Source organism: Pholcus phalangioides, unplaced genomic scaffold (genome assembly GCF_987345545.1).
Source record: "Pholcus phalangioides strain wild (caught in Gottingen) unplaced genomic scaffold, Ppha-v1.0 ptg000009l_1, whole genome shotgun sequence".
NCBI classification, from domain to species: Eukaryota; Metazoa; Arthropoda; class Arachnida; order Araneae; family Pholcidae; genus Pholcus; species Pholcus phalangioides.
The window spans coordinates 52,799,213-52,825,000 of NW_028301602.1; the positions used below are offsets into that span (position 1 = coordinate 52,799,213).

Sequence of the window (25,788 nt, forward strand, 5' to 3'; positions counted from 1 at the left end):
ATATCATCGATACTGAAATTATTTCTTTCATTTATTGTTTTAAACTCCTTCAAACAACTATGGATGCCATTAGAAAATAACGGAGATGCGCCGACATTCAACGCGTCACGTGATCTTCCAAGGATGTAGACCACTGGCGTCCTACCAGCGCTGGTACTAGAGGGCGCGGGGGAAGGGGCAACTGCCCCGGGTGGCAATTTTTAGGTGAGCACTGTTATAAAATTATTGAATTCCGAATTGGTGGGGGCGGCAAGACAATACAAAAATCCTAGTTATGGCCCTGCGTCATACTCCCTCCAGTAATATAAGCTCAATGGATTTCAGCGCCGATTCACCCATTGAAGTACAGCTTGCATTTGGCGACATTTTTGTCTGGCACACTCAGCAACCACTCTCGATAGAAGGGATTTTTCAGCCACACAAGTAATTAAAAGTACACACACTTGTTACTCATTTTTTGTTTTCTTTCTTTAAAGAACCTTATACAACCTTAGACAGCATGGGCAGAGATACGGGGGGGGGGATGTGAAGTTGACTGATCTAATGTATATATGCATATATGAATTGACATCATCGTGTCCCCCCCCCCCCCACACTTCCAAGTCAATCTCCGCCTATAGTTGACAGTAATCAGAGGAAGCTTCGCTCACTTAAGGACCGAAAGGCTGAAATTATTTTGGCAAAAATTATGACACTTTTTTATTAAGATATTGATTTCTCAAGTCCTCCAGAAAAAATACCTAGTACAAAAGTTTAATGACTTCCAACGACTCCAAATACGTCTACATACGATCACAGGATACATGCTACCATAAAGCCGGGCTTTCCTAGAAATGGGTTGTTGCAATACCTTTTAGAGCAGAAGGACTTCTACTCTAGAAATAGGTATTGGTTGTTGGGGGCCAGAGCGTGCCGACTGAACTGAAGAAAAAAAACAACGATCGGAAGTTCATTTTGAACTCTAGCTTTTATTCCATAAAAGTTGCAAGGAAAAAAAACAAGATCATTTACGATCATAAAAGAAATAAATAAATAAAACGGCCGACAATTAACAACTGGCAATCTCAGGGAGAAAAAAAACAATCCCGACATAGACGCGGAAAAAAACCAGCCTACAGTACAAAGCCGAGCTCCCGTGAGGGTGAGAGCATGCCGCCAGCGATTCACATATTGCGTCGGGCCAAGCGGTTCCACGTGCACAGAGAATAAAAAGGGAAAAAACATTCCAATATAGGTTTTTGGCGCCGCATGAACCGAACTGTATCATTTCGCGTCGACAGAAACGTTTTACATAATCACACTGCGCGTTTGTGTATTCCTACCGTGGCGCATCAGCTCACGGCCCTGCTATCAGCTACTCTGTCATCTGCATACTCCGGTTTGAAGGGAAGCATTGAGCTCGATGAAGGGAAGTGAAAGAAAACAAAAATGAAGAAAAGATCGGTAAAACGAGTAGCGCACAATGCATTTGACTCCTCCAGAAACAGTCGGCCAAGCACACCCGACGTAAAACACTGCCGTGTGAGGCTTATTGCGCTCTCTAGGAAAACAGTCAAACTTGTTTTTTTATTATTGGTGAGTGGACGGCGTGTCACGCTGGGCGATTCACTTTGCATGCGGCACAAAAAACCTGCTCCTACGAAAACCCGGCTTTATAATAATGGGGAAAAACGTGCTTTAAATCCAATTATCCAGGATTATTGGCTACTAAGGCTTTTTCCCTGTGTTTTGCACTTTTTTAAGGACGTCACTTACGAAGTAAAAAAAAAAAGTGGCGAAAACTATTTCGGAAAACACAAATTTTTCAAGGACTCTCACAGAATTCTTTAAAAAAAATTCTTTTTCAAGGACTTTCAAGGCCTTGAAAATAAACTTTTTTTTTTCAAGGACTTTTCAAGGTTTTCAAGGACCGTACGAACCATGCAAGGGTTTTTACACAAGCAGTCAAAAGCTAAGCACAAAAGAAAATTACAGTTGCAGACCTTTCACCTACCCAATTTAAAAAAGAACAATTTTAATGAGAAAACTAGGACAAGTGTAACAATTGTAGTCAAAACAATCTAGTCATTTGGAGTCTCCCCATATAAAAATAGAACAACAATATAGAGATGTACTTCTTGCAACAACTTTGCATGCAAACAACATTCACAAAAAAAGGCAAAATATCATACACGATTACCCAAGTGGGTATATGTTGTCACAATCCATATTCGGAGAATTAACAAAATTAGTGCCCACCTATGTCAAAAATGCATGATCTGAAAATGACTAGAATTTTTTGCTCTGTCATTCAAACCAATTAAACATGATCTGTTTGTCTAGATCATGTTTAATTGGATTTATAAATAGTCAAGGGATAAAAATATATAAGCAGTGAAAATATGAATGACTATAAGAAAAAATATTGCTTCCTGCAATTTGAACCTCTATCATGTTGGCTATATTCGGAGTGGAACCCGATTCTCTCTGAACATTGCAACCATACTCGAGGGTTTGGGTTATTTATATATTAGTACATGATAATTATGTCATGAGAGATGGCACAAGTAGTTAAAGGTGATTTTACTTGACTTCTTCAAACTTCTTGGTGACTGTAGCTCCAACGTTATGCAAAGCTTCAGATGTTCTCTCTCCCGCAACCTTGATAGTCTGACTTGTTTTTTGAAAACTGAATTGAATAAAATAAAACCACCAAAAAATTACTATATAAAAATAATTCATGATGCATGAATAATCACGTTACAATTGATAATATATTAATAATGCTATAAATTAATAATATGATGCACACAAACACTGTATTACATAATGATCACTATTATTATTTTTAAACAAAAAACCAATGCTACCTAAGCTTGCATAAAATTTAAATGATGAAAATGAGGTCACACTGCAAGCAACAGTGGCAAAGTTTACTAGAAAAATTTCCACAACTTTATTATAATAAAAAAAACAATCGAAATGTTTTGTAATTTATAGGGCTATTCAGATTGATCAGGTTGGTTAATCGATTATCTCTCAATTGGTAATTGCAGTTAAAAATTTTAGTTGAGTTAATCAACTTAATCTGATTAAAATCTTTATTAAAAGTTTTTATTTTAACTTGATTCGTTTAACGAAACAAATTAAATGCCTTAAATTAAATTATGCATTTATATATAAGGCCACGACTAACAGGGAGCCGGTGGGTCTCGTGCCCCAGACCAAAAATGCATATATTTCACCCTTTAATGTGTCTCTTCCAAATTTACAAGGGGGAAGCCAAAATTCATCCTTGCCCCAGCTGACCAAGCATCTAGTTGTGACCTTGTTTATAACATTTTAGACGAGACTATAAAAATGTTTCAAAGTGTCCTTTTTAGAATTTAGAGATTTTCCCAAATCTCTAGAAAAATACTGGGCAAATAGTTCTGAAATTTCGGTCACACGAACCCTATGCTTTTACTTACAATTTTCAATGAAAATTTAGTCATGAGTGCATATAGAGCAGTGTTTTTCAACCGCCGGGCCGCGAAATCACTCGTACCGGGCCATGAGAATATATTAATTACCCTTTCATTTTTCAAAGCATTTCCACGAACAACTAATTGATTTATTTCACTATTATGGTACATATTTTAATTTTTCAGTCTAATAATCATACAAGGGGAAAGATGAAAAACCCTCCTAGAGTTCCAGAACAAAGACTTCCAGCCGCAATTGTAAATTATAAGAATTTGGAGGATCCCTATTCCCCTAATTGCACTGAAAATCCTTTGTTTTGTTGCAAGGCATAAAGGAAGGGAAACATGTCTCTGGTTCTACCGGGTCTAGGTCACTTCGTCGTGTTACAAACTCGTCACGGTACAAATTTGTCGCAGGCTCATTCCGTCGCGATGTCAAATCATCACGACAAATTTAAATTGCTTTAAAATTTATTTTCACCATATAAGCCACATTTCTGTCTGGATTTCCATTTCTTACAGTGAGGGGCGTTGAGGAGCACACCAAGATAATAAATTGGGATCAAATAAATTTTGAAAATTTAGTTTTCATCGTATAGGCTGCGCGTACAGCTTTCTGTAAGGATTTCCATTTCTTGCAGTGAGGGTGCACATCGAGATAATAAATTGCGATTGATGTGCCCCCCCCCCCCCCCAGCACGATTTCTGTAATTCACTACTAAATGTATCCATGCAGAGAATATATCTTTAAGGAATTTTTTATCGACAATGTATCTAAGTTTTATGTGTAACAGCTGCAAAAAGTCTTATTTTCAAATTATTTTTTTGTAATACACTGCAATACACATTTCAAATCACTTTGTATTATCACATCAAAATAATATTCAAACACTCCGACCATAGGCGCCAGAAACTGGGGGCTGATGCCATTTGGGCCCCCCCCCCCCCACACTCCAATAACTCATGAATATACAATGCAATGTTGGTACATTCGCTTCCTGAGTATGGGTTTGAGTCCCTTAGATAAGGAATAAATGGCGATTTTCAGCCCCTCCTTCCTCAATGTTTCCTTCATGTCTGCACCTTTGACTGGCCAAGGATGCCGCAAGTGTTTGCAACTTGTGAGTTCTTGTCTTGATCTTGAAGTAGGAAATTTTGATTTCTGAATCATTTCTCTGGGTTCTCATACCCATGTCATAAAGTACCCTGGGCACCTGCAGCATCCCTGTCTCTGACACCCACCACTGCAAATGTCAATTGATTTTTGATTTTTTTTTTCAACTCTAAAGCAACAACTCTCAAGTAAAAAGAATGAAATCACACTTTTAATTAGCCCATTGTATGTAACTTCATGTACATGACACTCATACGGCTCCAGTCAACGATTAGTAAAAATTTCTTCTTACAACAAAAGTGAATTAACATTAACAGACAATGTAAGATTATATTCAGAGGTATATTTCCTGGGTGGGGAGGGGGTATGTGGGCTTTATCCCAAGATGATAAGTTCTAGTGAGACGGCGTAACCCAAATTAAGTAACTGGTGATCAAGAACATGAATTAGAAAGTAAGTATGGAGGCAAGGTTTGAATAGTCCACAGGTGAGAAAACTATAAATCCGCCTCTGATTATAGCCTACAATATAAAAACTTCATCGAATCGTCATTCATTAGCACCGTACATTTCTACTCTTGATCTGCGCCAAACTTCCTTCACTGTGAGAAATAGAAATCCCAATAAACGCGGGAAGTGAGGCTTATACAATGAAAAATAAATATTAGTTTAATTGAATTATTAATTAAATATTTCAGGTTCTTATGGAGATACTGTAATGGTAAATGTTAGTGACACTCAGAGGGGGGGGGGAGAGAAACTCTTGAGCCCATGGAGCAGATAGAAATTTACCGCTAAAGGTAGGCTCACTGTGATTTGGGGAATATCATACAAACCAAAATTTTTCCACATGATATTGAAATTTCATCACAGCAAAAATCAATTATTTCACATTTCAAATTTTTATATGCAGTTAAATTTTTAAATGTAATTGATATTGTAATTTTAATTTCGATGATCTTTCCACATTGACAAAAAAAGAATTATTTTCAGTTAACTGCGCGTACACTTACTGTTCATGTGTCCACTTTTTCACGTGTAAGAAAAAAACCTACGCTGTAAATTGACGTCCCGACGAACTGACACAGTTGCAAACTTATACAGCTACGGATTGGAGCTGCGACAAACTTGTACCGCGGCGAATTTACACTGCGACAAACTTGTACCACGACAAATTGATTGGCTACGGGTTCTCTCCTCCTCCTTGAAATTAGTATTTTTATATATAATTGTATTTTTTTCGTATTTTTGAGTATCCGTCTTCATGAGACCCAAACAATACAGCAGGGGTGGGGAATGTTTTTCCATACTCTCCGTCCCTTATCAAAAATATCCTACTGCTTCAGGGCCAGGGTTTAAGTTGGATAAAAAATTCCTTTCACAAAAAAGCAAAAAGGGGGAGGGGGGAGAGAAACTTTAGCGAAATGCTACAATGCTAATGTAATGATTGATGGTTGGACGTCTACTCGTTTTGTACCTCCTGTATGCATTTTTGCGAAAGTGGCTACTACTTCTTTCGCATTCTACGATTTTCTTTCGCATTTTGCGAAAAACGCGACCGTAGCTTAAACCCTGTTCAGGGCTCTCTGTTGACAACCAGGTGACCCTGTTGTTTGTGTGTTCACGGTTTGCCATTGTCGGCACCACAGAAAATGTCCTGAAGACAATAATGTCATGAGAAAACTGGGTAACTCACGTTCCTTGGAGACTGGAAAAACATTTGTGCTACTCGCCAGTGACCAAGCTGCGTAACTTCATAGGGGAATAATTGGACGAGTGATTAGGAATTTCCGGACAATAGAACACCAATTTCCACCATTGGACCCGTTATTTATGGACAGTGGTAAAAACCTCTAGCAGTCTTATTATAACGATTTAGTATGTGTTCTCAGAAAGGAACGAAGTATTTTACATATGCACAGCAAATGTCAGCTACTAATCAGTGAAGCACCTGCTGTATACAGAAAACAGTGTTTTGAATCGGTCATCCAAGTGCACATAACTACTGGTGATAACTTGAATACTGTTTCCTTTGCCAAAACACAGTGAATTACGTTGCGAGAGTTCCTTTTGACTTCTTTTCCAGTGTGATAGGTTCACAAATCTAAATTTTTGTTAAAACATAGAGAAAAGTTTAAGTTTTAGAGTATAAAAATCGCAATCAAAGTTTTGAAATTGGTAAAGTTACACAATTTAACATAAGCATCTATCGTGAATATACCAAAAAGTGTTTCGCCCAAAAATGGGCAATTTTCTGCAATATGTTTTCATGAAACAGAGTAGTATAAAAAAAGTTAAATGTTAAATATTCAAAAACAATCACAGTAAAATAATTAGTTTCAAAAGATCATAGTGAACTTCATTACAAGGCCTGGACTTGGGCAGGTGCGAAAGGTGCAGTTGCACCAGGCCACAATTTGCTTGAAAGAAACCCTTTTCTTCAAGAATGAGAAATATTTGGAAATTTTCAATATTTTCAATTCACTTTTTTCCCTGAAACTTACATTTTGTGGGAAAAGAAACAGCTTCCAGTTTCAAAACCACACCCAATATCAAAGCGCTGATAGCTATTGCAATTAGTGGAGAGAGTGGTCCATAGAACATTATGCAGTAGAATTGCTGATGGTTACTTCTCCCCCCTTCCCAAGAAGAGGGGACACCCTTCTTTTCATCATCAAAGAAAGAAAAGATCACAGTGGTGATTCATTATTGGGCCTCTTAAACACAGGATTTTTGAGAACCACATCCCCTTGGGTAAAGTGCGAAAAAGCGGAAGTAGCAGTGTGGGGTTTGAAAAGTGGGGGGATGTAACTTCAAGAAATGAAAGAAGTTTTTAAAAACTCTACTGATATTGTTTTTTTTTTCCCTTAACTTCCAAGTAAACGCTTAAAATGCTATTGAATGGTCAGTGAAGTTCGCCGACAACCAGCTGTAGAAGATTGTGAGCAGATTCTTTTGGTTGTCCGATTTTGCCAATGGCCTTTTCTTTATTGTGATTGCATGTCATTAATACCATTGCGCCTGCAGTTAGGGAATGGCATGCCGGCCTTTCTACACATCATTATTGTCTTCTCAGTATTATCACGAGAAATCATCTCCATCTGGAATATTGAGTACCATCTGCGTAGCAAATGCCTAATATTTTATTAAAAATGTAAGTTTCAAATTTTCCCACTAGATGTCACCACTATGCAGTTATGGGTACCTTAACTGTGGTGTTCTCTTAATAAATACAAAGCTGCATTAAGAGTAAGCGTAAACAGTCCTATGGTTAAACTTCCAAATGGCATCAGCGCCCTCTCTGTTTAGATGGGTGCCTGCTGGCCTATGATTGGCTACTAGCATTGGGTGGGAAAGTCATTTCCCATAATGCATTTCCCTATCGCGACCCCATTTTGTTCACTTACTCACGTGATGACTCTTGGTTAGGTTGATTAGCTATTGCTCGTGGTTATTTTGGCAAATTGTTCATCTTTAAAATTATAAAAATGGGCCAACTAAAATAATACTTATTGAATAAGTCTGCGTGCATTTGATGGGTGTAAAATGACACGAAGACGAGTGTTCACAAGTATAGATTTAGCTGTTGAAGTGTCGATAACATTGTTATTGTTACTGAGTGATTTATATTTTTATGCACAAGTACGTCTCCTATAAAGAAGTAAAAAATTTACGCTTTAGTGGGAATAAGATTTTTAGGTTCCGTAGCAATAGACTGAAAAATAAATCAAGGTTGAAATCGGAATAACGCGATCAAGGGAAGGGGGAAGAGAAGCGTGGGAGCCACGTGATCAATCAGCAAGTTTTACACATCAAACTTCAGATGCCGCTGCTATAAATTTGGCGGCCTTTCTTTAACATTGAGTGGGTACGCTTAACTTACAAGCGGCTTTGTAATAAATATGATTCAGGCTCCTACCACCATTGAGGTATGTTGTGTTTTTTTAGTTCTCTCCTTAATGAGTCCTTTTAGGTTATGGACCCAAAGGGGGTTTAGAATAAATATGTGTCAACAGTAGTTGGTGTTGTGCTTAAGTTTAATTCTATTTATAGGCTTTTAGAATTAAATAAGGGGATCAAAGTAACCACATGTTGGTAATAGGGTTAAGTAGTAACCACATAGCATATCAGATACCATTCAACATATAAGAAGTGGGTGTAGCCCGACCAATCAGGTGTCGGTTATCTCTTTGCTGCACTGGTCCTCGGCAGAGCAGTTCGCACACCTTCTGCTCTAGAAGAGGAGAGCAGATTGCTCTAGGTGGTGTTGGCTGTTCCCACCTGCTACAGGGTGGCTTTTTGAAATCCCTATAAAGAAATCTTCTCCATCCCCACTTTGTTTTTTTTTCCTTCTTTTTTCAGCATCAAGTACACATCATCAACCTTAGTAGTAACCATGTGCACATTAGACTTAACTGGTACAATGGGGATGAGGCTAAATCAAGCTGTTTTAAATTAGTTTCAAATTATTTTAGTAGAAAATTTATTGGAATCCCTTTTTTCTTTTGTCCAAATTGAGAGATAAGAAATAAGTCAGAATGTCTGGGGGCCAAGGTACATTTACCACTGGCAGGACAAACTATATGGATAGGAAGTTTGCAATGAAAATGCACTTGATCAAAAGGGATCTATGGGCTTATGTAGCAGGAACTAAAGATGATGTAGCAAAAGATGCAAAAGCTCTATCATATATAGTAGAAAGGGTAAGTGAAACCATCTTCAATGAAGTGATGGAAAAATTCAGAGCATTTCAAATACTGTATTTGTAGAAAGGCAAACTGGCAAAGTAATGAAAGTTTTGTGCTCTGTGATAATGGTACTGAATATGTGAACTCTAAAATGAAAGAGTACTTAGCTTCAAAGGGTATTTTACATCAGAAATCAATTCCCTTATACACCTGAACAGATGGGCATTGCAGAGTGTACCAACAGAACCCTAGTTGAAAGAGCACGATCAATGTTGGTGGATGCCCACCTATTTATTGAGCTGAAGCAGTTCAAACAGCAAATTACTGTAAAAACATCTCTCCTACTATAGTAGTTTCAGACATGATTCCATATGGAAAGTTTTATGGTGAGAAACCAAATTTGGAGAACTTGAGTGTGTTTGGATGTCGAGCATTTGCTCATATCCCGAAACAGAAACGTTCAAAATGGGAAGAAAAGGCAGAAGAACTAATGTTTGTTGGCTATTGCCATGAAAGAAAGGGATATAAGTTGATTGATCCTGTAACTAATAAAATAATGTACGGGATGTCCATTTTTGGAAAATGAAATGTACCATAAAGTGAGACAATGCTGTTCCATGATAATTCTTTATTCAGTGGGAGAATGGTTAGGGAAAACACTTCTTTAGATAGTGAGGATAACAGACCTGATCCTGTAGATAGCAAGATAGAACATAATCAAAATAATGTAGTAGTTAGTGAGAACATTTTAGACATAGAAGTGGTTCAGAAATTACAACTTCAGATTTCTTAACCAGCATTATTAGAATTCATAAAATAATCAATCCACATACAGATAATCAATACTTTTCTGTTATCGCCAGTGTTCTAAAATCTTCAAAGTTTCAGTCAAAATTATAACTCTTAATAGCATCACATAAATTATAAAAATTCTAAGTGATATTCATTCCCCCTCAATTATTAAAAATAAAAAAACCGAAGCTAAGAGACTTTTTTTTACAAAATTATTTATATTTGCAGCAACTATTTATTCACCTCTCGCTTAAAGTGGATCAACACATACAAATTCTTTAAAATTAAGTTTTTCAATTTCTTTGGCATGATTCCAGCTGCCTTCTTGTTTTTCAGTTATACTCAGAAAAAAATTGTTGCAAAATGGCAGCAAATTTCAGGACATTCAAAACTATGTTTGGCAATTTAGAACTCATAATTCGGCGGCCAGCTCTTTTAATCAGGAAATTATTTTTTCCCAACGAAACATCAGGATTTGGTGCAACGACAATCGACCATAATAATTCCTGTTGCTTGCAGTGGCAACTTTTTTATTCTTTTTAAACGGAAACCGCGGTCGGTGGTTGAGAAACATTGGACTAGAACAGTGATTCCCAAAGTGGGTGTTAACGCCCCCTGGGGACAGTGGAATGTTCCAGGGGGTGGTAGAAGCTACGGGTATAACAAAGGATCCTATGGGTTGGATTTCGTTGGGGGGTGAAGGGAGAAAAAGATTTCCGAAGAAGGGGGCGATGGGAGAAAAAAGGTTGGGAAACTATGGACTAAAGAGTAAGCCATCTTCAGCTGCACGAACAAGGATATGATTGGGGTTTCGTGATGAAAAGCCCAATGAGAGGCAGATAATTTGAATAAGGAGCTGCTATAACCACAATCTGATTTTCGGGGACAGAATTGAGAGCGGGAACTTGCCAGGAAAATCCAATACACATCTAAATTCAATTTCAATCCTCCAAATTTTGTAGAGGACGTTCAAATTTTGTGTAATTTTTTTTTATTTTTCATAAGATAAAATACTGCTTAAAAAAATAAAAATATTTAATAATAATAAAAAAATGTTAATATCCCTTAAAATTTTGGAGAGGAGTGAAATTACTCTTGAAAACTATTTTCTCTGATAATTTTAAGTGTGACTATGGAAGATGGGAGGAAGGGGTGGTGCTGAAGTACAAAGGAATAAAACACTCTCTCTGGGAAAGAATCGTTTCGTGGCACGGAAAAACAAATTTTTTTTTGTGCCCTTTTCCGAAAGTCTGAGAATTTAATGTGCTAAGCACATCATTGCACATACCATTTAGAGAAGAAATATAGGTATTTCTCTATTTCTCCTCTAAGCTATGTACAAAGCAGGTATAAAAGTATTTCAATAGTAGTAGTAAGTACACAAAAAAAAAAGTGAACAAGCGCTATTTGATGCAGAAAAGTACGGAAATACACTATAGGAGCACGATGTTAATTTTGGCACAGAGTTCCCACCACTGGCAGTAGCATCATTTCCTGACAGGAATGATAGTGAGAACTTATCTGATTTATTAATTTCAATTTGTCAATATTTTTGAAAGCGCAACAAGCTTCTTTCCCCATTTTTCAGTGTGGCCATTGTAGTCCCACCAATCAGGTGTTATTATCTCTTAGCTGAGCTGGTCGTTGGCAGAGCTGTTCCAACACCTTCCAGAGCAGACTGCTCTAGAAGGTGTTGGCTGTTCCCACCCACTACAGGGTGGCTTTTTGAAATCCCTATAAAGAAATCTTCCTCATCCCTGCCTTGTTTTTTTTCCTTGTTTTAAGGACCTTTCAGCATCAAGTACTACTCATCATCAACCATTCATCAACCTTAGCAGGAAATATTCCAAAGTGGGGGGGGGGGGGAGTCTACTTTTTTTTTTTTTTTTAGAAACAGCTGCAAGGATTTTGAGGCTTCTTCAAAAGGAAATGAAAATTAATGACTTTTTAAGGAGTTTTAAGCACCGTACGAACCCTGCATTGATAGGGACTCCCAAATTGTTACCAAGAATATAATACTGATGGTATGCAAGATTTAAATCGCGTTTGCATAGGCAAAGCATTAGCACTGGCAACAGATTGTTTCCCAAATGAGCAAAAAACCATTGATGAGGCTCTAAATGCAAATTACAACTTTAAATTTGCACTGATGCAAATCACTGGAAACATTCAATATCTGAAACCATTGCAGATCACATTAAAAATGATACTTGGAAAATTGTTGATTGGCCTAAAGATAAAAATATCGTAGATTGCAAATGGATCTTCAAAATCAAGTACAATGCTAATGGTGAGATAGAAAGGTGTAAAACTCGTCTATAGTAGGTAAGGGCTTCTCTCAAGTTGAAAGGATAGACTATAATGAAATATTTTCACCAGTTGTACATTATGTGACGTTAAGAGTTTTGCTAGCATATGCAGCTATATATGATTGGGAAATCTATCAAATGGATGCTGTTATGGCTTTTGTGCAAGGAACCTTAAGTGAGGAAATCTACATGAAAATTCCAGACGGTTTAAGTGAATACCATCAGTAAAATTTGAAAGGAAAAGCACTCAAACTTAATAAAGCTTTAAATGGATTAAAGCAAAGTGTTAGGCTTTGGTATCAATTACTAGAAAAAGGTTTAGTTGAGATGGGATTTAGGCAAAATTTTTTTGATAGTTGTGCATACATTAAAACTGAGGAAATTAACAAAGTAGTAATTGCTACCATATATGTAGATGACTTTCTTATTTTTAGTATTGTTTAGAACTTACAAATTGGGATGAAACACAACTAAAGAAGCGCTATGAAATGAAAGATTTAGGAAGGGCTAGTTATTGTTTTGGTATTAAAATTGAAAGATATAAGGCAATAGCATCCATTAGCCTGAATCAAACTCGCAAATGCGGACTTATGTAACATTACTTTTTGTTAAGATTTTTTTTAAACTGAATATTTGTTTTTCCTCTCGTGTCCTTTTTGGATTATTTTCTTGTTATTGTTGAAAAAGGATAAAAATCAACAACTGCATTTTAATATCAGAAAAAAGAATTTTCTTATTTTTATTTTCCATTCTAAAGTTTGTGTTTGCACATGTTTCTTTGGTGCCTGCTCAAGCTAGAACAGTGTTAACTTAATTATTTTTCAACTATATCTGGCGTTTTTCTTGGCCATTTGGATGGAAAAAATACCCATGTATTTGCTAGTTGTTTGAGCTTTTCAAAAAAATTTCTTGTATACTAAGTCTATTATTAAATCACATGAAAATACAGGAATGTCCCAGGAAATACAAGACATATAGTCAATATGTCGAATAATGATTTAAATTAATTCTTGTTTTAAATCCGGTTTCTTGTTGTTTTCGATAAAGAAATGAACCTATTTTTTTGGACAACGTTATAATTTTTCTGCATGTGCTATATAATTTCCCCCTGCATCCTTTTGTACAAGCAATAATTTCTACCTCGCATGTTTTGAATCAATACCCAACACAATGTGTCATTATCCCCATTGTGCATAATTTTTGATTGTAGTTCGCTCTGTAAACTTCTGATAGATTTCTTGCTACGCTTTTTTTAAGTTCGTACATCGCGCCCTCCCTGTTTTACATATGTTATGTATTAACAGAGAGATAGTTATAATTAATTAATGAGTTTAATAATTTCATTAGTTAATACTTTTATTAATAATTTAATATTTTTATTAAATTTTAAATTTTTGCCTGCTAGGTCATTTGTATGAACACACTGGAGCTTATTCCACTTCGAGTGCCTTTTTTCTTCTAGTGCCCCACCAGTTTAAATTTCTTATAAAATGGACCGCTTTCTATTAAATGATATCGAGGATAGGTAGAAACACAAATGCTCTCAACAATGTTGATTTGAATATGCTTGTGTTGGCACGAAATGTCCTTGTCATTTATTTCTCATGACGTAAAAGTCGAAAGTGTTGGAGAGTTGAAGAAAGATCAGGCCACACTTTTGACTTTCCATGCACATACGTTGGAGTTTGTAGATCTTGATTGAGGAGGTGATTCTTCAACAGAAATTTTAGAATTTTTCTTCCTCTCGAATCTTCATCTCTGTAGCCCCATAATAAGCGATCACCATTTACATACGATATGATCAATACAGGTATGTTTTTGTTGCTTTTTATTGTTCTATTTCACGATTGTAGAATATAAATTTTCATATGGGGAAGAGTGTATGAGGTCACTTATTCAGACATACGCTAATGCCGTGGTGAAGGTTGTATTGGATACCGTGGCTGGATGAATATTGGAATTTGCCTATATTATTGCAACCTTACTGTTGGTGGATGACCATCTATTCCAATATCATGGAAGACCTTGCAGTTGTTCATTCTTGGTACATGCATAGGTGCCAATTCACAGACTTGAAAAATCTGTAGTTCATCATGTGATGACACATTCCACATCAAAGAAAACGTCAAACAAATAGAAGGGAAAACTGACACTTTTTTTTGAAATTTTAATGGATGACCTGAATAATAATGAATAAGGCCTGTTTTTCTGGGATGCATTTTTCAGTGTCTTGATTTTTTTTTACCTTGTGACGGTCAAGACCAGCCGTATCCGTTAATATAGGTGGCGCGCCCGAGATTCGCTCCTTCTAGTCCCTTCTTGAAAATGATGCTGAATTATTTTATTGATTCTAAAATTATTTCATTAATTCTGGAATTATGGCTTTATTAATTCTGTAAATTTTTCTTTCATTAATAATGTAATTTTTTCTTTCATTAATTCCAGAACTATCTCTTATTAATCATATTATCAATACTGAAATTATTTCTTTCATTAATTCCGGAACTATCTTTCATTAATTTTGGAATTAGATCTCATTAATCATATCATGGATACTGAAATTATTTCTTTCATTTATGGTTTTAAACTCCTTTAAACAACTATGGATGCCATTAGAAAATAACGGAGATGCGCCGACATTCAACGCGTCACGTGATCTTCCAAGGAATGATGTAGACCACTGGCGTCATACCAGCACCGGTACTAGAGGGCGCGGGGGGAGGGGAAACTGCCCCGGGTGGCAATTTTTAAATGAGCACTGTTATAAAATTATTGAATTCTGAATTGGTGGGGGCGGCAAGACAATACAAAAATCCTTAGTTATGGCCCTGCGTCATACTCCCTCCAGTAATATAAGCTCAATGGATTTCAGCGCCGATTCACCCATTGAAGTACAGCTTGCATTTGGCGACATTTTTGTCTGGCACACTCAGCAACCAATCTCGATAGAAGGGATTTTTCAGCCACACAAGTAATTAAAAGTACACACACTTGTTACTCATTTTTTGTTTTCTTTCTTTAAAGAACCTTGTATGAGCGCTTCACATCACCCCCTAAATAAATATTTTGTTGACAGCATGGGCGGAGATACGGGGGAGGGGGCAAGCATAAAAAGTGAAGTTGACTGATCTAATGTATATATGCATATATGAATTGACATCATTGTCGTGCCCCTCCCCCAGACTTCCAAGTCTATCTCCGCCTATGGTTGACAGTAATCAGAGGAAGCTTCGCTCACTAACGGACCGAAAGGCTGAAATTATTTCGGCAAAAATTATGAAACTTTTTTTTCTAAGATATTGATTTCTCAATTCCTCCAGAAAAAATAACTTGTACAAAAGTTAAATGACTTATAACGACTCCAAATACGTCTACACAGGATACATGCCACCATAAAGCCGGGTTTTCCTAGAAGTGGGTTATTGCAATACCTTCTAGAGCAGAAGGACTTCTACTTTAGAAGGAGGTATTGGTTGTTGGGTGCCAGAGCATGCCGACTGAGCTGAAGAAAAAAACAACGAACGGAAGCTCATTTTGAACTCTAGCTTTTATTCCATAAAAGTTGCAAGGACAAAAAACAGGATCATTTTCGGTAATAAAAAAAATAAATAAAACAGCCAACAGATAACAACCGGCAATCTCAGGGGAAAAAAAACAATCCAACATATATAAATGTATATATACACGCGGAAAAAAACCCACCTACAGTATAAAGCCGAGCTCCCGCGAGGGTGAGAGCACGCCGCCGCCGATTTACATATTGCATCGGGCCGAGCGGTTCCACATGCACAGAGAATAAAAAGGGAAAAAACATTCCAACATAGGTTTTTGGCGCTGCATGAACCGAACTGGATCATTTCGCGTTGACAGAAAAGTGTTACATAATCACACTACGCATTTGTGTATTCCTACCGTGGCACATCAGCTCACAGCCCTGGCATAAGCTACTCTGCCATCTGCATGCTCCGGTTTGAAGGGAAGCACGATGAAGGGAAGTGAAAGAAAACAACAAAAAAAATGAAGAGAAGATCGATGAAACGAGTGGCGCACAATGCATTTGACTCCATCAGAAGCAGTTGGCCAATCACGCCCAACGTAAAACACTGCCGTGAGACTTGTTGTGCTCTCTAGGAAAACAGTCAAACTTGTTTTCTTATTATTGGTGAGTGGACGGCGTGTCACACTGGGCGATTCACTTTGCACGCAGCACAGAAAACCTGCTCCTACGAAAACCGGCTTAAAATTAATGGGAAAAAACTTGCTTTAAATCCAATTATCCAGGGCTATTGGCTGCTAAGGCTTTTTTCCCTGTGCTTTGCACTTTTTTAAGGACGTCACTTACGGAGTAAAAAAAAAAGTGGCGAAAACTATTTCGATAAACACAAATTTTTCAAGGACTCTCACAGAATTCTTAAAAAAAATTTCTTTTTCAAGGACTCCTATGGATTTTCAAGGACTTTCAAGGCCTTGAAAATTAACTTTTTTTTTTCAAGGACTTTTCAAGGTTTTTAAGGACTGTACGAACCATGTGTCTTCATTTCCCCCCCCCCCCATATCTCCACTCATGGCTTCAATCTACTTCTCGAAATCACCTAAGCCCTCAGGTTATCATGAATATTCAACGCAATCCATTCCTGCATACGCCCTTGCGAGACATATATACAGACGATTGGCAACCCTAGACCCCCACCAATGTTTTTGTGATACGAGTCAATGAGTTTCTTCACCACCTAAGACAAAACTTTCCACAGCAAGCTCCATAGGCACACCTGCGCTCGCTGAAAACGCATCCTGCAAATGCGTATTGATGAGGGAAAATAAAAAAATTGGCAGAAACGTTTCTTATATACGAGAGCCGAAACCATCGTTTATTAAACGTGGTTCGTACTCTTCCAACGAAAAAAAATTCAAGCAATTTTCAAGGTAAAACTTAAAAATCAAGGCCATTTTTTACAAATGCACATTTTTCACATAAATAATACAAGTATATTTAATTTTGATTGAAACTTTCAGAGATTACATTTCTACATACTTTATTTCATATCATCCGTAATGTATATCATACAGTGAATTTATTGCATACTTATGCATCTTCAAATTTTCACACCAACATTGAAATATGTAAAAAAAAAAAAAGACGAGCAAGGTGCATGTTTTCATCATAGAAAAAACCACTGTAAATCATTAAGAAATCACTGAGCTTTATGACAAATTTTTCCCATGGAAAATGTTTCCACTACAAACAAATCAAAAGTACAAATTACTCTAATTTCTTGCTGATAATTCAAGAATTATAAACTAAAAACACACTGAGTATTTATAATAATTCATGCTCTAATATATTTCTCAGAATGATTTATAGGCCACTGCATATTATCTACAGCCCCCCTCCCCCCACCACCAAGGCTGTTTATATTGATTTGTAGGAATGATGGTTTTTCCTACATTGTAGTGTCCATATAATTTCTGCATTCACAACTTCATTTTTCACTAAATGACCTCCAATGAAACATTTATTTTGTTTTCAACAGTGTCACTTTCAGGCTTGATGGAATCATTCATGGCAATAATTTTCTTGAGTAATAAATTCGAAAATGATTTGAAGATGAAGCCAGATTTTCACCAAATCGCAATGCTTTTCACTTTTCATACAGGATTTCAGCATCAAGCTCTTATTACTGGAGGGAGCATGGAGCTGCAGTGACTCAACAACGAATGCAAGGAAAGCATGACACACTGAATAATACAGTTCGTGCCTGCCAATTTCCTCAGTGAAACGTACAGTTTAATCTCTAAATATTAATTTTATTAATTTTCTTAAAAGACTAAAAAAAAACTCTTCTAAAGATAGAAAAAGATTAAATTATTTCTTTCATTAATTCTGAATTTATTTATTTTAATAATGCTGAAATAATTTCTTTTATTAATTCTGGAATTTTTTCATGAATTCTAGAATTATTTCTTTCACTACTTCTGGAATAATTGCTTTCATGAATTATGGATTTTCTTCTTTCGATGATGCTGAAATTCTTTCTTTTATTAATGCTGAATTCTTTTATTGATTCTGGAATAATCTTTCATTAATTCTGGAATAATCTTTCATTAATTCTGGAATAATCTTTCATTAATTCTGGAATAATCTTTCATTAATTCTGGAATAATCTTTCATTAATTCTGGAATAATCTTTCATTAATTCTGGAATAATCTTTCATTAATTCTGGAATAATTTCTCATTAATTTTGGAATTATTGCTTTATAAATTTTTGAATTATTTCTTTATTAATACTGGAATTATTACTTTCATAAATGCTAAAATTATCTTTTTCATTAATTCTGGAATTATCTCTCATTAATTTCGGAATCATATCATTGATACTGAAATTATTTCTTTCATTTATTGTTTTAAACTCGTTTAAATGACTATGGATGCCATTAGAAAATAACGGAGATCACGCAGACATTCAACACTTCACGTGATCTTCCAAAAAATGATGTAGACCACTGACGTCATACCAGTGCTGGAACTAGAAGGCGGAGTAACTGCCCTGTGTGGCAATTTTTAGGTGAACACAGTTATAAAATTACCGAATTCCAAATTGGTGTGGAAGCAGCAAGACAATATAAAAATCCTAGTTATGGCCTTGCATCATACTCCCTCCAGTAATATAAACTCAATGGATTTCAGCGCAGATTCACCCATTGAAGCGACATTGAAGCACAGCTTGCATTTGGCGGCATTTTTGTGTGGCACACTCAGCAACTAATCTTGATAGCAGGGATTTTGCAGCCACAAGTTATTAAAAGTACATACACTTGCCACTCATTTTTTGTTTTCTTTCTTTAAAGAACCTTGTACAAGCGCATCACATCACGCCTTAAGGGTCATTCAAGTATTACGTCAGCAGGTCAGTCATTTAGGGGGGGGGGTGTATTTTCTAAAGCTGGAAGGGTGGACCGTTACCCCCCCCCCTGGCTTTTGAAAATACACTAAAAATGGTATATATATATACAAATATATTATTTTACATATTGTGATGGATTATGGCAACGGATTATTGTGATGGATTTGTGGCGATTTACATATTGTGTCCGGCAGAGCGGTTCCATGTGCATAGAGAAAAAAAAGGGAAAAAACATTCCGCACGTAAGTTTTTGGCGTCGCATGAACCGAACTGCATCATTTCGCATCTACAGAGATGTGTTACATAATCACACTACACATTTGTGTTTTCCTACCGTGGTGCATCAGCTCACAGCCCTGATCAGCCCCCCATCAGCTACTCTGTATTCTCCGGTTTGCAGGAAAGCATCGAGCTCGATAAAGGGAAGTGAAAGAAAACAAAAATGAAGAGATAAGCGAAACGCGTGGCGCACAACGCATTTGACTCCTCCAGAAGCATTCGGCCAATAATGCCCGACGTAAAACACTGCCGTGAGACTAGTCGCACTCTCTAGGAAAACAGTTGAATCTGTTTTCTTATTATTGGTGAGTGGACGGCATGTCACGCTGTGCGATTCACTTTGCATGCGGCACAGAAAACCTGCTCCTACGAAAACCCGGCTTAAGAATAATGGGGAAAAAACGTGCTTTAAACCCAATTATCCAGGGTTATTGGCTGCTAAGGTATTTTTCCCGTGCTTTGCACTTTTTTTAAGGACATTACTTACGGAGTAAAAAAAAATGGTGAAAACTATTTCAGAAAACTTTTTTTTTCACGGACTCTCATAGAATTCTTGAAAAAATTCTTTTTCAAGGACTCTTGTGGATTTTCAAGGCCTTGAAAATGAATTTTTTTTCAAGGACTTTTCAAGGTTTTCAAGGAACGTACGAACCACGAACCATGTTTAAGGTTACAAATATAGTCCAGCCGATTTTCCAATTCGGAGGGAGCACAGTAGACGGCTGATCGAGCCTGGGTGCTCTAGATGAGATATATATAATTCTCATTTTTGTTTTTCACACTATAAATTCACTATCCGTGGCCCATGAAAAATTTGGCCTGAGCTTGCCAAAGATGTCAGCTTAGAGGGCTCAGAAGATGTGGGGCCACTAGACCAGTGTTTCTCAACCTTTGGAATCCCCCAGCACGGTTGATTTCTTTTTCGTGTTTGGAAGGCCTGGGCATGCACAAGATTAATGGGAAATAAATGGGTGAAAATGAAGCAATAAACCAATCACGGCCCGGCTTGGTGGTTGAGGAACACTGCACTAGACCAATCAAGGGCACTTCTCAAAGGAAGGATTTCACATATTCCTTTTCCTATTCACACTTTTCTGAAGTCCAATATTAGACGCTTGTTATTTGCTCTATCATCATGCTTAGGTGTTCGTCTAGATCAGACATCCTCAATCCGGTGCTCCCCGAAGCACTCAGAGTGCTTGATGCTGTCCGATTTGGTGCTCACGAGCACTTCATCAATTTATTTAAACACCTTGTGCAAATTGCATTCAATTATTAAAATCAACTGGATTTCATGCATTTGTATGTCAAACATGATGTAAGAGTGCTCTTCTTTTGATGATGGGTACAGGCAGTTCTCGCATTTGGGAAAAGGTCAGACCTCTGGTATACATCGCAAGCTTGTTACCGTATTCCAATGGTTCTCTTTTGTCAGCTGCCTCCCTTGCATAATTCATGGTTCATCTGCGGCTTCCCAAGAAGTTAGGCAGTTTTTCACCATATAAATGAACCACTTTAAAGCATAGGTTTTGTGCACACAAATCCATATTTTGAGCTCGCCACGATGCTCCTAGGAGCCCCGACACACACTTTTGGAAGCACTGTGGTACTCCTTTAAATTCGGCCTAAAAGTTATGTTGCAACACAATTAATAACGAACGAGTCTGATGTCAGTCTTCTCTTGAACTCTCTCATTTTGTCGCATGGTTGTATTGTACGATTTTGTCATTCTCTATAGCTATTCTGTAAAGATCGACGCGATCCAAATCAAAAATAGATGATAATTTTTAAAAAATTCTTTCGCGAGGGAAAAAATTGGTGCCCTTTCACCTGTCCTCTACAACAATGGTTCTCAACCTTTTTTTGTCCATGGCCCCCTTTCAACCATTTCTCATTCTTGTGGCCCCCTTGCGAACATGAATAATTTTCTACTCCCCCTTCCTTTCCCATTGCAAGATAATTATTAAAAAATTGTCTGAAGTATAAATACTTTTGAATTTAATTTGATTAATTTTTAATTTATGAAAATAACGAAAAAGCAAAATAAACATAATAGAATACAGTAAAAATAGAATAAATCCCTTGGGGTCACAAAGGGTCTGTATCATCGTAATGTTACTTTTTGTGAAGTTTATTGTTTTGTGTTTTTCTCAGTTTGATTTGTATGTTTTATGTGTTGTGTCAGTCCAATTTAAAAAAAAAAAATTTTAATCAATGTAAACTCTGCGCTTGAACACGGCACAATGTCATCAAGTTACTGTACTGGATGAAATTTTTTATCATGTCCAAATTAGTTTTTTTTTTGTGTAAAAGATTATGGTTTCATTGAGAAATGTCAGTTCTCCAAAATACAGCTTCCAAAATACGCATTCTTATAATGATAAAAATCACAAAAAGTGGTAGCAAGCCAAGCAGTTTTGTTAATTTTATTCTCTTCGTGCGGATAAAAGTAGTAATGAGGGAGTAGCCACACAAATGAATCACAACTGAAAAGTTCAACCTTCCACATTGTTTTCAACAATAATACCAAGGATTAATAATTAATCCTATAATAATATCAAGGATATAGTTGTAGCCCTACTATGAATTTAAAAAAATGAACTAAAATATGTGTGAAAATTTTTTAAATATTTTTTTGAACCATTCATTCCAGAGAAATCATGTACGCAGTGACAAAACTGTTCGTGTGAACATAATAATGATTCATTATCAGGATTTCAAGCCCATCGGAAAATATAAATAATCAGATTTTCAAATAAGAAAATTATCACTATAATGTTGACTTCAATTTCAATATGGTGAAAATCTGATACTTCATTGGATGACAATCTACCTTCAAGTAGCTTTTTGGTTCATAATGTGAACCTCTCTCGCAGGCGAACGTGCAAGTTGGCTTAAACACAGCACAATATTTCACATAACAGTTCATACTATATTTAATATACAGGGCGCATAGGTAACGGGGCATATGGCATTTTTTACTGGTGAACTATTGGTCCTAGAGGCATACTTCCAGTTGGAAAAAGTACCAGAATAATGTGTAGTACTCAGATATTTGATTCATGTTGTCAGGGATTACATAGTTATTAAAATAAAAACGTTAACTTTTTATGCGGACACCTTGCGCCCCAAAACCCAATTGGAAAGTTTTTTTTTTTTTCCCCCGGTCTCCCACAAATAATTCAACATGTCTAAGTTCAAATTTTCACTGAGATATTCGAAGAAAGTTGGAAAAAAACAGCATTAAATGAGGGGAAACAATTTTACCCGCATTTAATGCTGTTTTTTTCCCAAATTATTTTAGTTGGCATCGGGAAAGACAGAGCAATAACTTCTTAATTGGGTTCTTCGGCACACTGGGACAGTATAAAAAGTTGGTTTTTTTTTTATTTTATAGCTATACAACCCCTTACAACATGAATGACATATCTGACTTCGACATGTGATTTGGACAGTTTTTCTAGTTGGGTATGCCTCTAAGATTAATGGCTCACTAGTAAAGTGCCATATGCCCTGTTACCCATGCAGCCTCCAAACACACGTAAAAAAATAGCTTGAGACGAAATGCAGTCAACTCTCATTTTAACAAATACCATTATAACACACAAGGAAAAAAGGGTGGGGAGAAAAAGAAAAATGGCCAAGACGGGCTTGGTTGTGCGTAAATGCCTCTAAATTCAAAAAATGTAAAAATTTATTGCACTTTTTTTAGAAATCAACAGATACAGTGAATCTCTAATCAACGGATTTAAATTGCTTTAAATGTAGTATATTGCATACGCCTTTTTAGAATTTTTTTTCTAATGTCCACAACATTGTTCTTGCAGGATAGGATAAAAGTAGTAGGGCAGTTAAAAGGAAGCGTTACAGTATCAATTAAAAAAACTTTAAAGATGTGGGTGTCAATCTTGGAGAAAGTACCAATACAGGGGCGGCTCGAGCTTACATGCCGCCCGGGTGCGAAGCCTCTAAGTTCAAAAAACGTCACCCCCAAGTCGTAGTGCCGCCCCTACTGGTGAACCTGCCAGGAAGCTGATAGGGCTTCGGTGAAGGGCACCTGGAGATAAACCTGATTTTTTTCAGAAGAAAACCGCACATCATTGTTTACAGTGCAAAATGTGCGTGACCATACGTCCCGCTTTTGAAGTAAAAATTTTTTTTGTTTTTGTTTTTTGTTCTAGAATTATTTTACCATTCTTAATAAATGCCAGATAACTTAATCCTTGAACGAGCACTTATTTTTGTGAGCCATCATCACTTATCCTGTAAAGATGATAGTTAACAGGGTAATTTTTATTACGAAAATTTTTTCAAAAGGTGTTTCTGGTATTCCAGGGGCCGGACAAGTGAAAAACCAAATTTGTCCTTTGCTTTCATTTGACTATTGTGGATCAAATTCTGAGTAAAAGTATAGGTCCCTAGGCTGGGATCTTTCGCAGGCCCGCTATAGTTAATTTATAGCCTGAAAAAGCCAAAAAATTGTGAGAATTAACCCGGGCTCTTGTGGGGCCATGAGTGAGGAAACCAAAATGCACACATGGTCCTTGTAATAGAGTACAGGGGTGGCGCTTAGCCATGCGACCCATTGCGGCCACACAGGGCACAGCTTAAGAGGATGCTAAATCCGGGGTGAATGGGTAAAAAAAACCAAACTGTCGGGTCTGGAGGGGTGCAAAATCCGAAATGAAGGGCCGAAAAAAAATGTTTTGTTAGGAATTGTTTGGATAAATTGTGAGGGAGGGACATGACCTTCTAAGGGTAGGGCTGACAGGGCTCCAGCTTGAGGCCGGGACTAAATCCTTATAACGTTTCTTTTTCACTCTATAAATTAACTGTAGAAGGGCCACGTGGAAAGTCGGGCATGGGAACCACGAGATTCCCTAACGCAGGAGGTAGGAGCTATGGAGGGAGCAATAGGTAGGAGGTGCAAAAAATAAGTCCCACACGCGTACAGATTTTGTCTCGAGCCGCCCAGATAGCTTATCATTCTTGTTTCTAGTATTACGATCAGAGGCCTTGTCTATTTTCTCAATGTTTCTGTTGTCAAGGTATAGTATGACTCAAAAACATGATGTCGTGAATTTTTACTGTGTTAAATTTTGTTGTTTTAAGTAAAGTTTACGCTTAAAGGGGTACCTGCCGCACCCCTTGTACCCTCGCTTAAACTACCTCTGTCCCAATACATTATCACAGCAATGTAGTTTTAAAAAATTAAATTTTGTGGGTATTTTTCCTCATGTATGATTTGGACTCGTGGAGTTCGTTATAACTGAATTCAATTTTATTTCTTTTCAGCAGAGGCAATGAATTGGCATCCCCTTTCAAAATTCATAAAAAATACCCCAGAGTCCTAAAAATACCAAATCATTCTCTATTCGATTTTTATAAATATATTCCCCATCAGACCACTCAGTGCTGGCTGAAGATAGCTTTGTACTAAACTAGATGGCAATCCATCTGTAATTGCATGAAAACGATGGTTTTTTTTACAATTTAGCTTTCATTTTTCATTCATCTACTTCTTGGATTACATTTACTACCAGCACTCAAAAGAATGTCAATGAAAAGCAGACCTCTTTGAATGAAAAGTCTGAACACACATAATTTTCTGTCTTTACAGTTATTAAATATTGCTTAAACCTCTTCTATAGTCAGGGACTACTGTCACCCCCAAGTTGTAAAACCACCGAGATTACATGAACCACTTTTTCTATTTCCTTCCTCATGTTAATGTTACTTGAATAGGGAAAAATTATGAAAAAGATATTCTATGCATTTTGTTTGAAATTAAATTTTTTTAATCAGTGACTAAAAAAAATTTAATGTCACAAATTTCTTAGTGGCCCCCGTATCAGTAGTCGTGGCTCCCCTTTTGCAAGATTTTCCTCCGTGGCCCCCTGAAATATCCTGGGGCCCCCCGGTTGAGAACCACTGCTCTACAAAGATGGGCTGACAGGGCTGCAGCCCCAAGGCCCGGGACAATCACCATCATTCTTTTTTCATGCTATAAATTTGCTATAAAGCCCTGCTTCCACAGTAAAAACTCTGGATTGCAGACCCGCCAAAGATCCAACAGCCTTGCTCCATGATGTGGGCAAAGATCTTGTCCTTTCTATGGAAAACCAATATTGTTTCCAAGAGGACTCCCTACTGCCATGGTCTTTACAGTCATATGGTGTACAATCAATCTCTTTTTCTTCTCTTTAGTTTATACGAGACTAATACAAGTTAGCACATAGACAAGTTTATGCAACTATAAGA

The 25,788-nt window shown here is 36.9% G+C and overlaps 1 protein-coding gene across 1 annotated transcript in view; it reads right to left on the reverse strand.

Moving 5' to 3' along the window:
• LOC149083289 (tumor protein D53-like) overlaps positions 1-25,788 on the reverse strand; it is a 106,139-nt gene that overhangs the window by 37,515 nt on the left and 42,836 nt on the right. The window contains exon 4 of the mRNA XM_089236533.1: positions 2,567-2,668. Within this exon, the coding sequence (XP_089092659.1) occupies positions 2,567-2,668 (102 nt within the window). The remainder of the gene's footprint in view (positions 1-2,566; positions 2,669-25,788) is intronic.